General features: G+C 45.6%; 1 protein-coding gene across 1 annotated transcript; it reads left to right on the top strand.

The window, feature by feature from the left end:
* The first annotated feature begins 1,160 nt into the window (after positions 1–1,160).
* On the top strand, positions 1,161–24,501 carry LOC147679102 (phospholipase A2, minor isoenzyme-like). The gene is made up of 4 exons (XM_086944714.1): positions 1,161–1,289; positions 5,522–5,684; positions 21,657–21,784; positions 24,103–24,501. The coding sequence occupies exons 1-4, from the start codon at positions 1,256–1,258 to the stop codon at positions 24,222–24,224; spliced, it is 447 nt and encodes a 148-aa protein (XP_086800840.1). The 5' UTR covers positions 1,161–1,255; the 3' UTR covers positions 24,225–24,501.
* The last annotated feature ends 721 nt before the right edge of the window (positions 24,502–25,222 follow it).

Raw genomic sequence — 25,222 nt, forward strand, 5'->3', positions numbered from 1 at the left:
CGACCGCCATATCGGAAGGGTAATGACTCCGTACTTATTATTAGTCATTGTTTTTGACATAGATGTCCCAAGATTAAATTCTACCACAATTGTTGAATACAGATTCATTGCCCTTATTTCCACAATTTACCGCACTCTGCATACCAGTCTTTTCTTGCACCTTGCCATGTGCATCTATAACAATGTTATCCCACGCTGTCCACCCCTCGCCCTGCCGCTGGTTGGTAAACCAGATTAAATCAGCTGGTAGCGGTCTGATTACTGCTTAACCGTAACCCACGACCTTGGTCGGCGGATAGTCCTTCAACGACGGTTCTGGCAGAGAATTACATCGCAGCTCCGATATATATATATACATGCATGAGGAGGAAGAGAAGAACAATACGTTTTCCCATTTCTTTTTTGCGTGCATTGCCTACCAAAACTCCTGTTGTAATTGTTAAAAAAAAATGTGTGACTCTTGATATAGTGCCTTCGGAAGTACAACCCTCGATTAAGTGTGGGTATACCTTTAGCACAGTAAACCAGGACCTATTGGGTTTGCCAATGCTTGTTTAAAATGGAGTGTAGCCCCTAATTCTGTTTTCAGGGCATATGAGTGTAGGCTTCGAATGACAGTAGCCTGGCAACTCTGGTAATATCTTGCCCTTACAAAGTGCTGGTTAGTATTCAGCTTGTTTATTTGCTTCTTTTAATGCTTTGCTGTTACCAGTGCTTAATTTGATCCGGTGGATTCCAGTGCTAGGCAACAGCACTGTCAACACTGGCGCTTGTGACAGTCTGCCACAAAGTGGCGCTGTCTCAGATGACCACAACAACAGTCAATTATTAATTCAATATACATTAAAAATTACTATTAACTGCCTCCCAAGCAATTCTTATGGCTTGAGGGGCCTGGAATAGTCTGAGTTATCACTCTTCTATGGGTAGTGGTTGTGTTGGTACTTTCTTTGGCAGCATGGCAGGGGCAATGTGTGGTTTAAGCTGCAGCCCGCCTCCTGTAACGCATTTCTATTCCTGGAAATACTGCAGGTGTCAGACCCTCCCCCAAGGCGGATATTTTCCCATGTGCTGAAGGGCAGGCCCTTGTGCCTGTCTACAACCCAGGAAGATTGGCAGGTCAGGTGAGGGGTGGAAAAAAGCTAAAAACGACACCGTTATCTGGTGCTGGAGTGAAGGTCGGTGCTTTGGAATAAATAGGCTGGTGTGGACAACCCCTCCACAAACCTCCCTGCTGGAAGTGCACAGGACCACAATGAGGACACTCTTAGCCTTTCTTCTTGTGGCAGGTAACATCGACCCCACCTCCCCGGCTCTCCTTCTGACACAGTCCTCCCCGGCTGGAAACTCTGGGGCAGATTTACAAGCCCCATGCGCCGCCGGTGCATCACGTTGCGTGACGCACTGGTGGTGCAGACTGCTAAAGGATATTTACAAGTACAGGTAAAGTCACCCTGCGTGGCTTAACCTGTGCTTGTAAATATCGCCACTGTTCACGCAACACCTTGCGTGTTAGGGGCGGGGCATGGGTGTTGCTGTGGGTGTTCCCACGCAACACCCATGTCCACTGAGGCATTTCAAGATTTATGAGAAATCGTAAACCTGGAAAATTTTCGGTTTGCTGCGCCACCACAGGGTTGGCATAGCCAAGCGCAACGAGGAGAAATGTTTTAATTTCTCCTCCTTTTTTCCTCTTTTAATGCGTGCTGCATTCTACAGCACGCATTAAAAGAGTCAAATGCCTGCAGTGATTGCTTTTGTGCAGGAAGGGGCCCCTTCCTTCACAAAAGCAATCTCCCCATGGCGCAGGCATCCTTGCACCATGGTGCAAGGGTTCCTGCACCGGCGCATGGCAGCTGTTTCTGCGCTAGCAGAGAGGAGAGCACAGGATGGAGACATATCATTGTAGATATGTCGCATTCCTGTGCTCTGAAAGTGCCGCTGCGTGGCGCAGCCAAAGGGCTTGTAGTGCCGGGCTATGACACTTTCTTGTAGATCTGCCCCTCTATCTCTACCGGGGGCATCTCTGCTCTGCCTTTCTTGGTCATTCACTCCTTTCTCATTCCAGGAAGCCTCCAGGTCTGAGAGCAGAACTACACGTCAGGCTGTAAAAGCCCCGGGGACAGCCGCAGTCAGTGGATGGGTGGATGGATGGATGGATGGATGGGTGGATGGGTGTAGGGATGTCCTGGTTCCCATATGAATGACCCTGCAGACACTAGAGCTGACGCAGTCCACCTCCTATGGTCCTACAGGCGGAGGCTGCCCCAGCCTCTGACGAGGTTCCTCAGACCATCATTTTCTATTAGGTGCTGTTTCTCCTGGGAGGTACCCTTCGTTCATGGGGTGGTCTCACAGGGGATGTGTTCTTAGGTCATGGTACAGTCTCAAGAAGAAGGCGCTGTGAGCACATGACACCGGGGAGATGCTCTTATAAAGTAGATGAACTGCCCCTTCTGGGAGAAGCTTTTAGTTTGTTGCACTCTCTCGCCAGTGACGCCAACTTTGGACACTGCACTGTCCCAACAATCAGGTGACCCTAGAGTCAAATGTACTGTCCTATGGAAGAGGTGCACATATAATTCAGAGTACTGTCCCATCAGCGAGGTGCTACGAATCCCTGCACTGTCCGATCAGCGAGGTGCTCTTGAATACCCGCACTGTTCCATCAGCGAGGGGTTCTTGAATCCCTGCACTGTCCCATCAGCGAGGTGCTCTCGAATCCCTGCACTGTCCCATCAGCGAGGTGCTCTCGAATCCCTGCACTGTCCCATCAGCGAGGTGCTCTTGAATCCCTCCACTGTCCCATCAGCGAGGTGCTCTTGAATCCCTGCACTGTCCCATCAGCGAGGTGCTCTTGAATCCCTGCACTGTCCCATCAGCGAGGTGCTCTTGAATCCCTGCACTGTCCCATCAGCGAGGTGCTCTTGAATCCCTGCACTGTCCCATCAGCGTGGTGCTCTTGAATCCCTGCACTGTCCCATCAGCGAGGTGCTCTTGAATCCCTGCACTGTCCCATCAGCGAGGTGCTCTTGAATCCCCGCACTGTCCCATCAGCGAGGTGCTTTTGAATCCCCGTACTGTCCCATCTGTGAGGTGCTCTTGAATCCCTGCACTGTCCCATCAGCGTGGTGCTCTTGAATCCCTGCACTGTCCCATCAGCGAGGTGCTCTTGAATCCCTCCACTGTCCCATCAGCGAGGTGCTCTTGAATCCCTGCACTGTCCCATCAGCGAGGTGCTCTTGAATCCCTGCACTGTCCCATCAGCGAGGTGCTCTTGAATCCCTGCACTGTCCCATCAGCGAGGTGCTCTTGAATCCCTCCACTGTCCCATCAGCGAGGTGCTCTTGAATCCCTGCACTGTCCCATCAGCGAGGTGCTCTTGAATCCCTGCACTGTCCCATCAGCGAGGTGCTCTTGAATCCCTGCACTGTCCCATCAGCGAGGTGCTCTTGAATCCCTGCACTGTCCCATCAGCGTGGTGCTCTTGAATCCCTGCACTGTCCCATCAGCGAGGTGCTCTTGAATCCCTGCACTGTCCCATCAGCGTGGTGCTCTTGAATCCCTGCACTGTCCCATCAGCGAGGTGCACTTGAATCCCTGCACTGTCCCATCAGCGAGGTGCTCTTGAATCCCTGCACTGTCCCATCAGCGCGGTGCTCTCGAATCCCTGCACTGTCCCATCAGTGAGGTGCTCTCGAATCCCTGCACTGTCCCATCAGCGTGGTGCTCTTGAATCCCTCCACTGTCCCATCAGCGAGGTGCTCTTGAATCCCTGCACTGTCCCATCAGCGAGGTGCTCTCGAATCCCTGCACTGTCCCATCAGCGAGGTGCTCTTGAATCCCTGCACTGTCCCATCAGCGAGGTGCTCTTGAATCCCCGCACTGTCCCATCAGCGTGGTGCTCTTGAATCCCTCCACTGTCCCATCAGCGAGGTGCTCTTGAATCCCTGCACTGTCCCATCAGCGAGGTGCTCTTGAATCCCTGCACTGTCCCATCAGCGAGGTGCTCTTGAATCCCTGCACTGTCCCATCAGCGAGGTGCTTTTGAATCCCCGTACTGTCCCATCTGTGAGGAGCTCTTGCACCTCACAGTCACTGTCCCATAAATGGGGGCTTGTAGTTCATTGCGCTCTAAGCTGCTCACTGCCCTGTCTCCGATTATTGACCTGCTTGTGGCAGCCCCTGTAATGCCAGTGTTGGTACAGTGCAGCCCTCTCAATAGCCAATGGACAGAGATCTTGCAATCAAGCAGTGGCCGCCCATGCATGAAACCTCAGGGATGTGTAGGTGAATCAGTGGCAGGCAGTGCTTATGGAACCCCAGAGGCCTTCAAGTGGAGGGCTACCAGACCCCAATGCTGGCTCCCACCAGATCACCATAACTGAGTGCAATGAGGCCTTCAATCATGGGCTGATGAAGCGTGTGCCCCTGAGTGTAGACTGAATGACACTCACCAACCCTGCAGGTTTTTGGTACTGAGGGGTCCTCTGATGTCCCATCCATTGAACACTTTATTGTAGAGATGCTTCTCACAACTGGAAGCAAACTAAAGAATAAAAAATAGAGGGGCATATTACCAAGCAATAGCGATAATTATCGCTATTGCTTGGTTAGAGACAAAAATTTATCGCCGACCTGCGGCGATTTTTATCGCAGATAAACCTTGCAAATGCGATAAAAATCGCCGCAAAGCATGAATATCGCTGAAAAGTCCGCGATATTCATGCATTAGTGAGCTAATGCTCTTAGCCATGTTATCCACCTCCCATTGGATAACATGGCTAAGAACTGCTCAGGGCAGGTGTTAGCTTTTGGAAATATTCGAGCTTAGCGCAAATATCTCCAAAAGTTGGTAATAGGAGATAGCGATGTTAGCGACTGTTTCCAGTCGCTAACATCTTGGCACGCCCACTTTGCATGTCATTAGCGATAAATATCACTGACATGCAAAGCGGGGCCCAAGATGGTCGCTATCTCCTACTAGCTGTCGCTAACTGGTGTTAGCGACGCTAGGTAATAGGGCGATAATTTTATCTCCGCTTTCTTGGCTTTTAAAGTCAATAAAGCGGAGATAAACCCCCTTGATAATATGCCCCAGAGTATTTCCTAAGAGCTCAGTGCCTCCGGAAGATAAACAGGGGTTTGGGTACGGTTGGCCATGCTCAGTTGTCCCCAGACATACCAGATCGTAAGTGCCTCTGGCCCATGCAGCAATTTCTCGATTTGCTCATAGGCTCATATATGGGACTTTCTGCACTCTGAACCATCAGCCTCCATTTTCCATGCTGCACTCTGAGACCTCCATCCACCCTTTCCTTGTGCTGCACTTCAAAGCCCACTTCTTCTCTTTCATCTTGCTGCACTTCTAGACAGGCTTCCATTTTCCATCGCTTGTGCTGCACTCGAAGGCCACCATCTTCCCTTTCCTCGTGCTGCACTCTGAGGTCCACATGTTTCATTTCTTCATACTGGTGACGTCAGCATGACGCTTGACATGGCTCCTCTTCTTCCTCTGCAGTGGTCGCTGCTGAACATGGGGCCCCGGACATGAATTCATTATTCAATTTCAGGGGCATGATCAAGTGCGCCATCCCCTCCAGCAACCCTCTCCTGGACTACAACAACTACGGCTGTTACTGCGGCTACGGAGGCAGCGGGACTCCACTCGACGACCTAGACAGGTGAGGAAGAGCATCTTCTATCTTCCAAGAGAGTTACCTTTTTTCCAGTTTTCTCTTACCATAGATGTCTCCTGATCCACCTTTCCCTCACTATCTGACCTCCTCGCTTCTTTCCTTCCTCTTCTTTCTTGCTCTACTTCTGCCCCCACACCGGGTTGCCTCCTCTTTTCTCACTTTTGTTCTCTCTGATTTATTGTCATGTTGTCCTGTAGCACGTTTGTCAACTAAGACAGATGGGGGCATACGTACAAGAACTTAACGCCGCCATAGCATCAATTTTTTGACACTACGGCGTCTTTTTTGTAATCATATATGTACAAGTTGTCGCTCACTGCAGTTAGCTGTACTTTTCTTGTGTAAACACGAAATTTTAATATCACCACTTTTGTAAGCGAGACTTAACGAAAACGAAATGCAAGATGGACGTTCCCGTGAAAAAACTGCCGCTAACCCCACTTCGTGATATTTACAATGAAATTCCCATATGGCGATAACGCCCCAAAACTGCTGCTAAGTCCAGTTAGACGAAGTTTTTAACCCCATGGCTGCTCAGCATATTCCCCTGCTGTGCTGAGAAATCGTTATTCCCATTCTACATGACGAGCTGGGCTCGTCATCAGTGTGCGAGGAGGCTACTGCATGACGAGCCCAGCTCGTCATGAGCCTGGAAGGGGTTAAGAACAGAAAAAAGCTGGTCTTAAAATTGGTGTAAACACTTTGGGCCTCATTTCAGAGGTTTTGGTGCTGGACAGCGCTGCAAGGAATGTTGCAACAAAAGATAGGGCACATTTATATAACGTGTTGCATCGCTGCGACAAAACAGCATTGCAACACTTTTCACTGCGCCCTCCTTGCGGCACCATGGATGCGCCATATTCAATGTACAGCTCTCCATGTCTCAAAGACAGACACGTCTGGAATACAGTTTTTTTGCCGCTAATGAGCCTTTAGTCACTGTATTCTCGCTAAGGTCAACATTTTTATCGCCTTGACGCAAGTGTTAGCAGAAGTTTTCACCGCGGATAGCTGTTACTATCGCCATGTAGCGATGTATTGTTAATGCATCGCTAACAGGGCAATAGGTTTTGATGCTAGACCATGTTAAGAAAACTGCTGCTAGCTAATGCAAGTTAGCTGCAGTTCTTGTTCATATACCCCATGGGTTGTTAGGGACTCATTAGTCCCCGGCTGGTGGGTTGCAGATCTGCTGTGGCACTGTACACCCCACCTCCACCAGTTGGGCTGCAACCCATCAAAGAGTGGAGGTTCTGGGTTTACTAGTAGTGCAGCAACCCATCCAATGGTCGAGGCCTCACCTCCACCAGCCGCACAGCAACCCATCCAATGGTGGAGGTCCGCCTCCACCATCCATGCAGCAACCCATCCAGCGGTGGAGGCCTGCCTCCACCAGCCACGTGGTACAAAAGGGGGTGGTGATGGACGGAGCATCTGAACCAATCAAACACTCACACCCAGTAAAGAGATCTGAGTTTAATCCATCACTGTTCTTTAGCCCACTCTGCCACCCCAGTTCAGACATGGCCATATGCAAATCAGTCTGACCCTGTGCCTCATGGGAACAGGCCAGCCCGAACCGCCAAGCCATGCCTTCCCTGGACCGGAAACAGGCTTCCTAGGACCGGTTTCTGGCACTCCAGCCGTCTTCAGCCCGGCTTGCTTGAATCCAGTGGGCGAAGTATTGCAAAACACTGATTTGTGCTGCATTGCGTTTCTCCTTGTTTTTTCCTCTTTCTATGTTTGCTGCATTCTGCCGCACACATAGAAAGAGGAAAATGCCTCTCAGGATTGTTTTTGTGGAAGAAGGTGTCCCTTCCTGAACAAAAGAAAAAAATTGCTAACAGCGAAGGCACCATTGCACCATAGTGCAAGAGTACCTGCGTTGGCGCTAGGGAGCACTTTGTGCGCCAACGCAGGGAAAAAACAAAAATTCACTGTACAATGTGAAGAATGGCACATTCTGACCCTTTCCCTATCACGCAGCGCAGCAAGGTGGCCTGCTGAGCTTCCTGATATGATGATAAAAAGGCCCCAACACCACATCCCTCTAAATGTGGCTTTCACACTTGATCAAAGTGTGTAATCCATTGGAAACCCCACTAATGTCTTGTCCGTGGCGCAGTTTAACTACCAGTCCTTCTTGTAATCTCTCCACACCACATTCACAGACCAGAACTTTGCTTTATGAGTTGCATGAACGTGTTGATAAGCTGGGACTTGCTCACCACAAATATACACATTCTAGTATTCTACTACACCAGAAACCAAATCAGAAAGCTCAAAACATTCAGCAGGATAATTTCTGATTACATTTCTATGCTTTCTGTGCCTAGCAATATGTATTTACACTTGACAGTGTCTCAATGCAGGGGTTCAGCTACCAGTGGTGCAGTCGGTGCAGGCCCTCGGGCCCAGAGGCCCTAGGTGCCTGAAGTAGATGTGTGGGGGTGCTGCAGCACCCCCAAAATAACTGTGTTCTGAACGTGAAAGAGCATTGAAGATTACTTCAAATTTTGGGACATATTTACAATAAACTTGCTGAGCGCTGTGTTACTCCAAAATTGGTAACGCCATGCTCCGACAGTTTTAAAATGCAGCGATGCACTGTACTTACAAAAATACAGCATACCCCTGCATATCCCTAGCGCTTGTGCTAAAAAAGCTGCCTAGCGCCAGCGCAGGCACCCTGCCGCCATATTGGAAGGGTGCCTGCGCTGCTAGGGTGATTGTTTATGTGCAGGAAGGGACCCCTTCCTGCACATAAACAACCTTTGAAGGTGATTTGCTGTTTCTATGTGTGCTGCAGAATGCAGCACACCTAGAAAGAGCAAAATATGAGGAGAAATTAATAATTTATCTTCATATCACCATCCTAAGACCAGGTTTTATCGGGCCTTAGTTTTTGGCGCTTCCCAATTGTTATAAATCTGGGACAGCTTCAAAAAGCAATGGCTGTTGCGGCAGAATGCCCACTGCAAACGCATTGCACGCCCCTTTCACGCTACGTGAAGCGCGAAAAGGGGTCTTAGTTACAAAAGGGCATCAATCCACGTTAAGTGGCTGGACGCCACTTTGTAAATAAGGAGAAGGTGATATCGCCAGCAGAACATCACTAAAATTGAAGTTCTGGTGGCAATATCCCTTATAAATATGCTCCCTATTTTCTTTTACTTTTGCCTTGGAAATATTTTGACATCTGTGTACTCCTTTCACACATATTTACACAGAATTTCAATTGCAACTGGAATGCATGACCATTGTTCTGTGTACTCTGCAGAGAGACTAACCCACTGACAGGAAGTTCACTTTGCCTTCAGCCTCAGCATCAGAGATCTTAATCAAAGCCCTTCATAATCACCTGTGATGACTCAAAGTATGCAGTACGCAAGAGTAATAAGATGCACACAAAATACAGAAACACAACATGATGAAATAGCCAACACTCTTGGGAAATGTAAGATTAGGTAAACCGCATGAAATGAAAGAGCAACTAAATCGCTGACATGCATTACCTTAATGTTTTTAGCATTCATTGGGCTAGATTTGCAAACATTTGCTCTGGGTAACGCAAACCAGTACAATTTTTGTTGTTGTTATTTTTTGTTATTTACTTTCTATTTTTTGCTTGTTTTGCGCTGGAATGAAGCCTAAAAGTAATGCAAAGTAGCAAGAAGCACTGCCTTGTGTTACCTAGCATCAAGGTGGCATTACATGGGTGTTACATGAACGTTCCAATGCAACCCCTCATGCTTTTTGATGCAAAAGCCAATTTACTAACAATAGTAGACAGGGTTTTGTGGAACACCATTTGAAAGTATGTGTTAAAAGGAGAAATATTTCAATGTCTCCTATCTTTTCTGACTATGCATGTGTGCTGCACTGTACAGTACACATACATGGTAGGACATGTTTTAAAAGTGGTCTAGGCATTTGGCCCTATTCACAGAATGAATTTAAGACTCAATCCTAAACTTACTACTTTTGGTATTCACAGAAGTTAGGATTTTGTCTTAAGTTTGTCTTAAGACAAACTTAAGACAAACTTAAGACAGACTTAAGACAAAATTCATGTTAACACAAGAATGCCAAAAGTAGTAAGTGCATTCTGTGAATACCAAAATATTAGTAAGTTTAGGATTGAGTCTTAAGTTCATTCTGTGAATCGGGGCCATAGTATTTTGTACTGGAAGGGAACTCTTCCAGTTATAAAACACGGTGCTATACTCATGCACACCCGTTTGCATTATGGTGCACAGGTGAGTGTGTGGCGCTTGGCAGCAGGATTTTGGACCAGGGAGAGGGGAGAAGAGTGCCATATCTCTGTAGTTATGGTGCTCTTCTGCTCTCTCCCTGCCAAGCAACGCAGTGCAACATCTTTGGCTGCTTTGCTGCGTTGCGTGACACTTTAGTAAATCTGACCCATTGTTTGTAAATCAATCCATGTTTTTGGCAGTAATGCTAAGGGCATGAAGATAGGGTCAGGTTTACTGTCATACAGCAGATAACTGTCTACTGAAAGCACATATTTCTCCCATTGCACTTGTCTCAGATATTTGGAACAACTTTGCAAGGAAAGAACAACCCTGCTCATTTTTTGGATCAATTTTGTGGTGGAACAAATATTGAAGCTCAACTTCTTAAGGGGCCAGCGACCGTAGCCAGGGCCTGGGGTGTCACAGTGGGGGAAATTAGCATAATCAGGGCTCTCAGGACAATATACATGACATAAGATTAGCATTATAACACTTACCATCACTGAGGACAAACCTGGGACAGGCATCTCAGACTTCAATACATCAATTGTTTTGAGATACGATCATATCCCTAAATACATTTATCTGTTTAATATTTTTTTAGGTAAAAGTTTAGGAATTTCGGAGGGGCGTGGCCCCCGAGCACAATTGGAGCTACTGCCCCTGGGTAGCACCATCAGTCTGAAATGTATTCCAGTACCACTGCCTACTAGGGACACATGAGCTTTTATAGCACCGGGAACTTGCTGTTAGCTCCATCCGAATCCCTCAGCAAAAGAAGCCATGCTTTGAGCAGCAGAATCCACTGAAGCACCTACAGGGGCACTGCGAAGGCCTCTTTGTGCATGCACTGAATGGTCAAGCAGTGCACTTTCTTGTAAATGCAGAGTGAGAAATTCAGCCCTGGCTGCCAGCAGAGATTAAAGAAGATGGTATGCCCATGCTGCTGCATGAATTCTGAAGACAAGACAGTCACTATGTTCAGCCTGATGGGTGGAGGGCAGATGAAGGAGGTTCATTAAAGAACATAGATTTACTTAGGATAGAGGGCTGGAACTTGGAAAATGAACTATTTGAGTGTTGTTTGTTTAATTTCAAGCTACAAAATATGCTCAGGTAACTTTAGAACAACTTTCTGTGGTTGCAAATGCACAATTCTTCCTTAATAGTTGTCCCTCTGTGACCTGTGGAAATTGTCCAGAACCTCAAGAAACAAGGTTTTGCTCCTCAGAGTGACATTCTGAGCGATGAAGAACTCAAGTAAGTGTTATATGCAGTATACCGTAGTAGAGGTGCACAAGCCAACAAATTACCAGGGAGAGCCGAGCCAAGGGTCTGTCTTGGCTCTAAGAGCTAATTATCTCTGGGGATCCTTACTAATTAAACTTTATTCTTAGCAGCCCAGGATAAGGTTAAAATAGGATGAGCGGGCAACTGTGGAGAAAAAATCCTGGCCTGCTAAGAATAAAGTATAATTAGTAAGGATCCCCAGAGATAATTTCAACCCTCACCACTTCCTTCACACACCACACAACACCAGCTTCACTGTAATCAGGCGTCGCAGCACAACCAGGTGGCTTTCGGCTACCCAGTTGGGACCCCAATGATGAAGCATGCCACCAACTAGGTTGGTGGGTGAGGGGTCTTCTAACAAACCAAAGGGTTTTCTGGCACTAATATACAAGTGAGCAGTCCTCTTGCAGTGGGTTTGTCCATGTTGTTTGTCTATTACTATTACTTATCTTGGGGATAGGGACGTACCCCTACACTATCCTCACTCTCTCCTTGTTTACCAATATCTTAGCTTGCACTGCTGCTGACCATCTTGTATCTGTGCAGTGTGTGGGGAGAACTTGCACTGATGTCAAATGCTGCCTATTGTGTGTTTGCTTATACACAGGCTTGGACTGCCACTACAGATGCTGTCCATGTTCTGCGCGTGTGAGGGAAGCTTGCATTGTTTCTGTCCAGATCGATATATATTCTATGGGTGTGAGGGAAGGGTGCTGTCCTGCACGCTGCTGTGCCTGTTTTGAATGTGAACATCTTGCTATGCGTGTGACTCAAGCTTGCACCTATACACCCCAGTGGTGTTCCTTACACTTGCACCAAATCTGAAATGCTGCCTATTTGTTGTATCTAAGGGAGGCTTAAAGCAGTTCTACCGAGTGCCACACTTGTTTCATGTCTTTGACGGAATCTTGCAATGACCCAGCAGGACCACACATCTTCCATTTTGTTGAGGGAAGCTTGCACTGGCTAGCCCTGTAGTACCACAGTTGTTCCATGTCTCTGAAGCAAGCTTGCACTAGCCCTACAGTACCACACTTGTTCCATGTCCGAAGGAAGATTGAACTGGCCTTTTAGTGCCACATTTGTTGCATGTCTTTGAAGGAAGCTTGCACAGACTGACCCTGCAATAACATTCTTGTTGCATATATTTGTGGGAAGCTTGTACTGGCTGGCACTGCAGTACCACACTTGTTCCATGTCACTGGCTGGTAATGCAGTACCACACCTGTACCATGTCTTTGAAGGAGACTTCCCCTGGCCCTGCAGTACATAGCTTGCTCCTAGTGTTTCAGGAAAGATTGTGATGTTCTTGACCTGTGCTGTATGTCTTAACCCCATCGCCGCGGGGCTAATTTCCCCGCGGTGCGGGGGGAGGGTGGCCGTGCGCGGTGCCACGGTGCTCATGACGTTCTCGGCTCGTCATGCATCAAGGTGGCGCTGTGCTGATGACGAGCTGAGCTCGCCATGACCACCCACGTTCCAATGGAACGCCCAGCACAGTGGGGGAATTATCCCCGCGTGGGCTTTCCGTAACAGTCATAATGAGCTCAGCTCGTCATCAGCACAGCGCCACTGTGGTGCATGACGAGCTCAGCTAGTCATGGGCACCCAAGAGGTTAAGTGTGTGTGTGCCAAGGACCCGCTGCACTCCATCAATTCCTGTGGGGTTTAGGTCCGGCCAAAAGGCACTTTTAGCTGTCTCTCCCACCTCATATTGTCTCAAACATAATACATAGTCTTGCTCAGGGAAAATGGGCTTTAGATTAACCTACTACAGTTGTTCATCAAACAGGGTGTCATTCACATATTGGTTCAGCCCTTCAGAACAGCACAATTGGGCAGTGGATCCGCCCTCTTCAGCCATTGCCTTTGTTGCCAATGTTTGGCTCTGCCTAGTAGACAGATGTTGGTCTTTAGGATGTCAGGTAGTCCGAGTAACAGTATTTTGCCTGCTTACTCTGAGTTACTCTCCATGCAGAGGAGTCCAACCTCAGGATTTACTTTATTTAAGTCACCCCCCTCCCCAGCAGCTCACCTGCAGATGCAGACTAGCAGACTAGACTTGAGTAAGGAGGGTACCAGCAGCTCTACTGCCATTGCTACTTTACCACAGCTTTCTTATGCAGAGCACCAGGCATCTCTGCTGCAAGCTTCAAAACCACGCCACCATTTTGGAAACAGTATGGTGCATGCTCCATCATTTTGTATTGTTCCAAGATGGCAGTCGAGAGTGAAGCTTGATTATTTTATCTATTTTTAGGCTCATGTCCTTCACATGTAGTTGGCATATTTCTCTTTCCTTCTTTTTATTTCTTTCTTCCCATTCTTTCTTCATATGCTTGTATTACAGAGAAAATCACCAACTTGTTTTTCAGAAGAGAAGTGAAACTTTATTTGATGCTAAGACTCTTCCCCACAAAAGTCCACAACGATCAGACTCACAAAGCAAGCAGTACTGACCCAAGTGTGACTGGGGGGGGGGGGGGGGGGAGGGGGGGGAGTAGGGGATTACATAACCTCAGTGGACATCCAAGTTTCAGTGTAGCTCATCTCAACATATTTGAATTGCACTAGAGCACCAGATACTCAACATGTGCCTTCTATGCCACCACCTGCCCCAACTCTGCTCCTGCCTAGTGACTGGTGTACCTGTGTGTGAGTGCTTGTGTGAGTGCAGGATGGCTACCATGTTTTGTGAGTGCATTGTGAGAGATTTACCTGTGTGAATGCAGGGTTGACATTGTCATTTATGAGTGCAGAGTAAGGCAAGTTGAAAGTTGTGTCTGTGTGAGTGCAGATTGAGGCATGTGCCTGTATGAGTGCAGCGTGAGGGGTGTGCCAATATGAGGGTAGCAGTGTAAGTGTGGGGTCCCTGCATATTATAGTTTTGTGTACATGCACATTACAAGGGCCAAACCTTATGACTTCTGTAATGCTTTTAAGGGTTATGGCTTTGACTTGCTGAAATGCAGTGCAGGGATTGGAAATATAATAGTGTGTATAAGAATGGTAGTGAGTTCTGAAATGGCAGATGCGAGCTATGCCAAAGGAGGTTGAGGAGTGTCAGGTTTAGCTGTCAGAGTGATATGTCACCCTAGTAGAGCGTTTACTGGAGTTACCTAATGAGGGGGCCACGTTACTTTGCTTGTAGTAAGGCACGTGGCAAACGAGCTACGTCACTGTCTCAATGCTTATATTTGGAAATGCTTGCTTCCCTTTGACAATATTATCTGGTCAGTATTTGTCTATCAATATCTGTCTTTTTTAATATCACCTGGACTGCATTTGTCTGATAATACTTGGCCCGGTTTGTCAGTATCACATGGCTTGCATTTGTATGTCAATATCTGTTTTTTAATAAAATATCACATGGGCTGCAAATGTTTGATAATGATTGCATTTTTATCAATATCCCTTAACCGACTGGGATATGGGTCTGTTATGTATTTTTTGTGGAGCATCGTTATCTGCCATTCCCCAAGTCAATAATGCAGTAAAACAAAGTTGCCTTCAATGTAGTTTCCTAAAGAATTTGGTCTGTCTACCTTAAGGCTCTAAGGTAATTGTTAGATCTCATGCTCCTAGTTTAAGCATAAATTGGACTGTGCTAGCTTTAAGACCTTGAAATTGTTTCTATTTGCTAACAGATTCACTGTAAGGCTCAGCACCATGGAAACCTCGCACCGGATCCACTCACCTAGATGTCAGTAGAAAAATATTTGCCATTGACTAACAGAAAACTTGCAAGTAGTAGCTTAAAACTATGGGGCCTCATTTATGAGAAATGACGCATCGCTGCGTGAAAGCAGCGATGTGTCACTTCTCAGTGCGCACTCCTTGCGACATTCCTGATGCGTCATATTTAATGTATGATGCATCGGATTGGTGTCAGTACAACGCGGATTTTTACATCGCATTCCGTTACAACGGAATTTTTACAACGCAGGATCCATTACATCGGATGCCATTACAACGCATGGCATTACATAGCAGATGCTATTACAACGCATGGCATTACATCGTAAGTATAGGTAAGTATACCTTTTTTTTAAAAATGTTATTCAGTTAATTTAATTAATTTAATTTAATTAATTTAATTAAAATACATTTTAAAATAGCCATTAATTTATTTTAATAAAATAATATCTATTTAATAAATGTAATTTTAATAAAAAAAGGAAATAATTTAATTTAATTAAAATAATGAAATTAATTTAATGTACATATTTTTAAAATTGAAATTAAATTAATTGAAATAATTAATTTAATTTAATTAATTTAATTAAAAAATGTAATTAATGTAATAAAATTAATTTAATTTATTAAATATATTTTAATTAATTTTAAAATTGTAAATATAATTTAATTATCCCAAAACACAAACCTACCCCTGAACCCTACAATACCCCTGTACCCCAAAACCCAAACCCTGCCCTAAAACCTAAAAAGACCCCTGTACCCCAAAACCCAAACCCTGCCCTAAAACCTAAAAACACCCCTGTACCCCAAAACCCAAACCCTGCCCTAAAACCTAAAAACACCCCTGTACCCCAAAACCCAAACCCTGCCCTAAAACCTAAAAACACCCCTGTACCCCAAAACCCAAACCCTGCCCTAAAACCTAAAAACACCCCTGTACCCCAAAACCCAAACCCTGCCCTAAAACCTAAAAACACCCCTGTACCCCAAACCCCAAACCCTGCCCTAAAACCTAAAAACACCCCTGTACCCCAAAACCCAAACCCTGCCCTAAAACCTAAAAACACCCCTGTACCCCAAAACCCAAACCCTACCCTAAAACCTAAAAACACCCCTGTACCCCAAAACCCAAACCCTGCCCTAAAACCTAAAAACACCCCTGTACCCCAAAACCCAAACCCTGCCCTAAAACCTAAAAACACCCCTGTACCCCAAAACCCAAACCCTACCCTAAAACCTAAAAACACCCCTGTACCCCAAAACCCAAACCCTGCCCTAAAACCTTATACTCATACTTATTTAAAACATTTCTTAAATAAATATATTTAATTTATAATATTTAAAAACATAAATAAATATTTTTATTTATAATTAATAATAATTAAATCAATTATATAATATTAAATAAAATAAAAAAAATGATATACTTACCAATACTTACGATGTAATGGTATGCGTTGTAATACCATCTGCTATGTAATGCCATGCGTTGTAATGGCATCCGATGTAATGGATCCTGCGTTGTAATAGCTGCGTTGTAACAGCATTACGACGTAAAAGTTGCGTTGTAAGTGTTACATACCGATGCATCATGTCGCAAGGAGTTACAGAGACGTCAGTATTTCTCACGTATCTGTAAGTGCAAAAGTGATGCATTGCTGGGGTGTGTCACAAAAGTGACGCAACTCCAGCAATGCGTCCTTTCACATGTGACAAGCCCCATGTGAAAGGGCCTGCGTCAGTCTTACGCCTGCTGTGAGGCAGGTGCAAGATTTTGACGCAACAGCGTCCTAAAAGTGACGCAGTGAAATCTCATAAATTTCACTGCGTCACTTCTACGACCCTTCCTTGCGTCAATTCCCCCCCCCTTGCATACATTACACCTGCCGCAGGTATAATGTGGCGCAGGGGTTTACAAAGTGACGCATCTACCTAGATGCGTCACTATGTAAATATGGCACAACAAGGCACATTTTTTACGCCACTGGTGCGTCACAAAAAGTGACGCACCGGCGGCGTAAAAGTGGCGCACACCCTCATAAATGAGGCCCATGGTGTACAGTAAAAGCCCCTTTCGCCATGGCAATGTCACTTTTTAGGACATTCCTGTGGCGATACGGCTTCGCGTTAAGCCACTTCACATGGCTTAAAGCTGCCTTGTAAATAAGGCCCCCTTTCACGCTATGCTTACCGTGAAAGGGCAGGGAAAAAGGTGTTGCTGTGAGTGTTCCACCGCAACACCCATTGATTGTGACGCTGCCTCCTATTTACAAGGGAGGCTTAAATAGGATGCAGCACCAGAATTAAGACCAAGGAAAACCTGGTCTTGTGGCTCAGGATGAATGTTTCCTTGATGTGTGGATCCTTAATATCAATGTCAGACTATCAGTGGCACTTAATGTCTATCCTATAATATTATTGGCTCAATTAGTTTAAAATTTGGAATATCGTTGTTTTAAAAAAAAAAACCTTTATTTAGCATTTTAGTGTAGTGGAGAAGTGTGGCTCACGGGTTAGAGGAGGCAGTCCCTGATGCAGAGGTCAGACCTGGGACCAGGGTTCAACCCCCGACGCGGCAGGGCCTTGAGCTCAAAATGTCCACGGACTCGATAATTCTCGCCTCAGTGCCTACTTGAATCATGGGTTCACACTCTGTAACTCTGGGCAATAGCTTGCTTAATCTCCACTACGGCCCCACCGCGATGGGATGCTTGGTCTTCACCTTGGGGATGCCCAGTAGGGGTAATCTCGCAGGGAAAGGCCAGGACGGGTTCCCAAAGCAAGCGCCTTGAGACCTTACGGTGAAAGGCGCTATACAAGAACGTATGATTTACGATTATTTATTAGTGTAAGAAAAAACAATGCACTTAACCCAAATAATAGACAGCTCGGTTACAGTCATGTGGTATTTCGATATCAGTCAACGTTGTTGCACAGCAGGTAATGCAAATTACGAAGTAACATACATACAATACTGTAGAGGAGGCCCGATTCGAGCAATAACACACTTTTCTCACCCATAAAAAACATCCGTCCCCTCCACCCAACTGTCTTTTCTCAAAACAGAGATGGACCAAAACCATAGGCGGTGGGTGCGCCATACAATTGAATCAGTAATATTGCGTTAGTGTCAATTTAGCCCAGTCCAGTTGGGACAATACCCTGCTCCTGTTGTGTGGGGTGGTTCCTGTTGTTGTGCTGTAAGGAAGGCCTTAAAGGGGCCCCAGATGTCTCTAGGTCTGGAAGTGGGATGGATTGTGTCGGCATATTGATTACTTCTCAGAGAGCAGGAGGCTAAACTTTGGATCCAGCCCTGTTTCGTAGGAACTTTCCTACCGCCCCAGTGTATCGCCACCTCCCTTTTGGCCTATAGCAGAGCGGTGGCTGCAAATCGACGAACTTTAAGGGGGAGTTGGACAACGTAGCCCAGGATTGCTATCTCGGGCAGGGGGTTCATCTGTATCTGTATGATCTTGCTCAATGTATAGTGAAAATCCACCCAGAAAGTGTGTATGCGTGGGCTTCTCCAGGCTAAATGGGCAAAGTCAACCTGAGGTGCATGGCATCGCTGGCAGTGATGAGATCTATTGGGGTTTATCTTGTGTGCTTTAGCTGGAGTGATGTATATTCTGTGCAGAAACTTGAAGTGGATGAACTTGTGCCTGCTATTTAGGGACACTTTTTTTGTCATTGTGCAGCAAGCTTCCAATTGTTCGTCGAATATGGAGTCGCCCAGATATGTTTCCTAAGCGCTGCGCACCCTGCAATCATTCAATGTGATTAAATCACCACATGCTCTGTAGAGTTGTGATATCAAATGGACCCCCCCACTACTACCTATCACCATTGTAAGTGGAGAGAATGATGGAGGCTCCAACGGGTAATCTGGGAACTGGGCCGAAGCGCCGATCGAAGTCCAGCCACAACAAACTTGTCCATGAAAGTCGCGTCCGGGAAAGAGGACGCGTCATCTAGGTCAAATATATGACCAGCAGGGAAAAAGGCACCCATTTTGAATTTTGTGCAGGTTATCTGGACCAAATTTTGCCTGTGATGGGCAGCCATTTGGCGTTAGGGAGTAGTAGATCACACAAGTAAACCTTCCGGGTATTTGTAATACGGCTCAGCTTAGCCCAGGCCCAGCTGGTTGTGGAGACCGGTTGAATGTCCCCAGGATCACGCGGAATGCCAATGGGCAGAACTTCCGCCAGTGTGTCCGGTAGGACAAAATCCGATTCTGGCCTCAGGAAACTGATCCTGGCGTCTGGGTGATACCATGTTTGTGCAAAGCTGCACTGCGCTGACAGATAATATAATTGCAAATCCGGCATGCCATACCTTCCCCTGGCATATGGGAGTGTCAGACCTGCCACCGCACCCTGGGCGTCTTGTTGCCCCGGACCAACCGAATCAACTGGGTACGAAGGGTGCTAAAAAATGTATTGGTAAGTGGTATCGGGGTGTTATGAATTAAATACAAGAACTTCGGGAGAACTATCTTTTTAATGAGTGTTACTCGCCCCACCATGGAGAGGGGAAGCTTCAGCCAATGGTCTATATGCGTCTCAGGTTTAGAAATTGCCACACTATAGTTGCGCCGGATAATTTGGTCTGTATCAATGTGGATGTACACCCCCAAGTACTTCACCGAGTCCGAGCACCATTCCAGTGGAAATTCCAGTTCCGATCGGATAGTGCCTTTCGTGAGAGGAAAAATTATGGATTGATTTAAAGTTGAGTAGTACAAAATGCGTACACTGCTGGCATTCAAAATCCCAAGCGAAAGGATCACCTTCCCGTTATTACCGCCTGGTCAAAACCAGCATGCCAGTGAACTCCCATTCCGGACACCGAGCCGGAAAGTACGCGGTGTGCATGACGCTCGAAAGATATCTTTCGAGGGTCATGCACGTTGCATCATGTACATCAAATGACTTGGTCCCTATTGAAAAAATGTTGACACGTTTCACCATCTGCCTGGAGGTATACTCTCCTGATCCTTTTGACTGGTAGTCATATGTAAGTGCTCTGATGTTCCATATACTATCAGGGATCTTTGCTAAACTTGAAGAAGTGGCTGATTCAACATGTGCAATCTTTGATTGTGGGGCTCCTAATACCTTCATGTTGCAAGTTGCTCAAAAAAATATATACTATCTCATGTGCTACTACTTGTCGTGTTTTCTCCTTTGTGGCTTGTTAGATCCTCACTCATGACTTTTAAACGAGTTTTTGCTCCTCAGCGTGTGTGAACTTTGATTTTGGCGATGCTCATACTAATTGATTGGTGTCACTTATGGCTTTTAAGCTAGTGTTTGCTCCATAGAGTGCACGATATTTGATTGTGGTGCTGGTACTTCTAGTTGATTGTTGTGCCTATAATTCACCAGCTTACATAGGTACATGTAACTCTTCATCTTGATTTAATCCTTTGGGGGTCACGCTTTGGAGTGAGATTATGTGTTTAGATTCTAGTTGACACAATATTCTTTCTCTGTCACCACCTTTCTCTGATTTTGGCACATTGTCGATTGCATAGTATTCAAGGTCATTCTAATTACTGTCCAATATGTTTCAATTTGCTTTGCTGTTATGTAACTCGTATCATTATTTGTTACTTCTCGAATATGTTTGAAGACTTTCTTTTTCAGTTCGCAGGTTGTGCTTCCTATTTATTGTAGTTTGCATGGGCACACAATTACATAGACTACATACTTGCTCTTGCATGTACTATGATGCATTATTGTGTACTCCTGCCCTGTTCCAGTTACAAATTCCTTTTTGCTAAAGCCTATTTAACAAGCGTTACATATAGTACAGCTCCAAAAGCCATTGTGCATTGGTTAATGGCAGGTCATTGTTGAAGTGGCCATGTGTCAATGTGTCCCTTGACCTCTTCACCCTTCTATATGTAATTGTTGGGCAATTTCCAGCTTTTCCGCAATGGTTGTGTTCATAAGCAATGTTTATGCATTATGCGTTTTGATTAGTGCAGATCCTAGAGAGACCTTTGTTATCATTCTTATTTTGTTTGTATCCTCCTCTTTATTCTTTATTTGTAATATTTCCTCTCTGCTTTTAGAGTTTGCAGTTTTTTTTAACCTGGATTGGATTGTCTTCTCTGTTTTTTTTCTTCTGGCTTTAAATCACTGTGTGAACTCACACAACTAAACCACTTTAAAGCATCACTGAGTGTGGGTCAATTATTATTTAACTTCAGCAACAGTACAGTTTGGTTTTGGAATTCAGAACAGATAGCTGCACTACTCACCTGCACACCCACCAACAGTGCCAAGCCATCCACAGGATATATATAAATTATACAAAAATGGAAGTGGGGAGCCCTGGTAGTGACAAAGCCTTTTGGCATTTTTACAGCAAAGTCTTTAAGCACAGCACAGAGCTGAAAGATGACAAAAGCATATTACCACTCTAGGCACAGTACTACAGATCTGACGTGGTAAAATACAATCCAAGCCAACCTGGAATGCAGACAGTTGTAGCTTTGTCCATCTAATAAAGATGCAGCTCTCTCCCTCCTTGTTCACTTCTTTATAGGAAGCAGTCTGTATTGACAGAGTAGACTCTCTCATTTGGTATTTGAATCAGTTATTGATATGAAAGCTCAGTACAGGTCAGTACAATGGGTGTGGTTAAGCTTCACCCAACTATTTTATCATGAGTGAGAATGTCTTTCCTTCTCTTACAGGTGTTGTGAAGTCCATGATGCCTGCTACGACTATTCAATGGTGCATCCCAGCTGTAAGGGCATCTTCGACAAACCCTACATTGAGAATTACACCTATTCATGCTCTGGGACCAGCATCACCTGCAGCAGTATGTACCACGGGCTCTGTTTACCACCCTATTCCTGGTTTAGTTCGTTTACGCAGTCATTCACCCCTTCACTACCAGTTGTAGGGTTTTTCCTGATCTCTCTCTTGACTCTCTACTTTCTGCAGTAGGATGGGCAGTTGTGAGAGTCACATCACACCAGCATGCCACAAAATCAGCTTCAAGGTACTTTGATCAGTGTCAGAGAATAACAAGCTGCCCGCAAAATGATATGATATGATGTGATATGATACAGGATTTGTATAGCGCACTATCACTCCAAGGAGCATCTTGGCGCTATGACTCAACTAAGCTGATGAGGATGTCCCCAGCTATACTGTCTCCAGAGAAAGAAAATTCACATCAATAATTTGCATGCTGAATCCGACAGACTATATACCCAGGTCTTTAGGGATTTCCTGAACCCTTGTTCGGATGTGATCTCACGTAGCTGGTAAGGTAGTTTATTCCATGCCCTTGCGCCAATCACTGCAAGGGATTTACCTCCCTTCGTTGAAAGTCTAAATTTAGGGACAATAAGCAGGTTGGCAGTAGCAGACCTGAGATTTCGAGAAAGGTGGTATCATGCAAAGCTTTTCCGGAGGTACATCGGGCCCTGCATGTGAAAGGCCCTACAGGTAATAGTTAGGATCTTAAACAAAATGCGTTTGTGGATAGGGAGCCAGTGAAGGGCATCCAATGCGGCAGAGGCCGAGGACTTTCTAGGCCATCTAAGTACCAGTCTCGCGCCCACATGCTGGACCATCTGAAGTCTGTGCAGGGCCGATTTGTTTGACCCTGCATACAGGCTGTTGCAGTAGTCCAGTCTTGAAGTAATTACCGCTACATAACCTAGGAAAGAGACCCAAACTATAATAAACTTGTAACTAAGAAGAGAAACGGTAACAGGCTCATTACAGATGCCCTGGAGAATTCTGATCCCTGCGCAAGCAGGAGTTGTGCAGGGATCAGAATGATCAATATCCAGAGTTGACCATCTTCAGTAATTACCCGATGCAGTACAATACACACTCCACAATTTCCCCAGGTCCATATAGGTAGCTCAAACTTGTCAAAATACACTTGGGGGGAACAAATGCCCTGACAACATGATGATTTTTTGGGATAGGGACAACCAAAATTCAAATAAATTCCAAAGCCTGCGGTGTAGTAAGATACAAAGTATAATAATATTGCACTCATAATCAGGGGTGAAGTTTAAATATTTGTTGTTCCTGTTTGAGATCCTCAAAAAAATTAAGGGGAAAGAGGAAATTCACATGTACTAAATAGGAAGCAAGGACGGAGAACAGAGCAAGCCTGTTGACCAGGTACTTAGCTCTACCCAGCAAAAGTGAGCTAAGTAAGTTAGATTTAACACAACCCTCCCGTGCATGGCAGACTTGTGGTTAGGCCCTATACTCTTGCAAGTAAGAACACATGATTCTTGCTCCAAGGTGCAACCCTTTAGCAAAGTTCTGCACTCTCTGAAGGCAGTCATGTGACAGCAGCTTCCAAGGCTAAGTAGCAGCCACGAAGATTGTTCTGTACTCTCCAGGCCAAGGTCTTGAGAGCCAGAAGAGAGCACTACCCAGGCATGCACCATCCGGCCAAGCCCACAGAGACTCGGAAAAGCTAGCAGGGCTGGGACAGAGCCAGACACCTACCAACTAGGATCTCAGGGGCATATTACCAAGGGGGGCGATAGGCAATTATTGTCAATTTAGCAGCGATAATTCTATCTCCCTATTAGCAAGCTGTCGCTAACTTATGTTAGCGACAGCTTTTAGGCGATAGCGAGCGGTTTGGGGCCTGCTTTGCATGTCAGCGATGTTTATCGCTAATGACATGCAAAGTGGGCGTACCCAACCAATGAGCAACTGAAAGCAGTCACTAAAGTCGCTATCGCCTATTAGCAAGGCAGGCGTAGCGTTGGAAATATTCGCGCTAAGCGCGAATATCTCCAAATACTAACACCTGCCCAGACCAGTTCTTAGCCAGGTTATCCAACGGGAGGAGGATAACATGGCTAAGAGCATTTCGTCGCTACTGCGCGAATATCGCTGTATTCTCAGCAATTTTCACGCATTTCGCCACTATCGCTGGCTATTTTAGAACAATGGAGAAAAACGTTGCTAATAGCATGTTTTCTCCGCTAACATATCCAGCGATAGGCAGCGATAAAAAAATCGTCACTAAGCCTATTTAGCGATAAATATCGCTACTTGTTGGTAATATGCCCCTTAATTCCTCACTGATGCCTCCTATTCTGCTGTTTTTTCCCCCATTCTCATATCCATATTTTTCTCTTCTTTATCCAGGTAAAAACAACCCGTGTGAGGCCTTTATCTGCGAGTGCGACCGAGTTGCCGCCATCTGCTTTTCCAATTCTAAGTACAACCCTGAGTACAAGAACGTGGATGTAAAGAAATACTGCAAGTAATGACTATCGAGGAGCAGGGCCTGCCTGAGAAAATGCCCCCTGTCCTATGCCTTAAGATCTAGGACATGTTTAAGGAATGGGAGCTCCAGATTTCAGAATGGTTCCATGATTTATCCAGCAAGTAGAGCTGTGTTTATGCTCTTCGGCTTGTAACTTGAAAAAGTGTGTTTTGTCTATGTCTGCTCATGGCATGTCCATGCAGTAGCGCACTATTGGAGATCCTTTATTTAATGTATCTGGTTGTTTTCACATCCAATAAATATGTTTCACAACTTTCCATCAATGTCATTGTTTCGTTGCTCTGTCTCTACTGGATACTCTATGGGCAACCAGGGAAGAAAATAACCCAAAAGCTCTTATTCACAGGCGCACGTGCAGTGCACTCATGGTGAGTATTGCATGTATACGTGTACTCGATAGTGGTGCCCATGCACAAGCCGGGGGTGACGAGGTACAGTCAAGTGAAGGTGATGGGGGAGTGGGGGCAGTGGTCCATGGGCTGGACATGATATTGTCTGAGCATGACATGGGTTGGCCAAGGATGAAGATAGGTAATATTTATTTTTGTAGATGATGGAGAGCACATGAGATATTCATTGAGGCTCAAAGCTGCTTAATAAGGAATCTGACCAAAGACAGTGGCCGAGGCTGATGAAAGCCTAAGGAACTTTGAATGAAGACCAGTACCAGTAGAAATTACACACAAGAGAAAAAAAGAGAGCACTTGAAGCACTTGTCAATAGGCCATAGCCAGATGTTTTTGTTTCATGGGGTATGGCCTCAAGTACTAACAACATGAGGAAAGGTTCGGACTGTGGGATGGAGACGGGCTTGTTGTACCTCTCACAACTGTAATGAACAATATTGCATTATTATTGACATTTTATAGCACCTTACTGCACATTAATAATCTTCCCCTCCAACGCAGACACCCTTGCACTATGGTACAAGGGCACCTGTGTTGGTGCTAGGCAGCTGAACTCAGTGCCCGCACTAGG

The sequence above is a fragment of the Lissotriton vulgaris genome, chromosome 11 (genome assembly GCF_964263255.1).
Source record: "Lissotriton vulgaris chromosome 11, aLisVul1.2, whole genome shotgun sequence".
NCBI lineage: Eukaryota > Metazoa > Chordata > Amphibia > Caudata > Salamandridae > Lissotriton > Lissotriton vulgaris.

Excerpts from the sequence above, each read along its gene's own strand:
- LOC147679102 (XM_086944714.1), top strand. The coding sequence starts at position 1,256 with ATGAGGACACTCTTAGCCTTTCTTCTTGTGGCAG. Across the intron at positions 5,685-21,656 it reads CCACTCGACGACCTAGACAG|GTGTTGTGAAGTCCATGATG; the intron begins GTGAGGAAGAGC and ends CTTCTCTTACAG. Across the intron at positions 21,785-24,102 it reads GACCAGCATCACCTGCAGCA|GTAAAAACAACCCGTGTGAG; the intron begins GTATGTACCACG and ends TTCTTTATCCAG.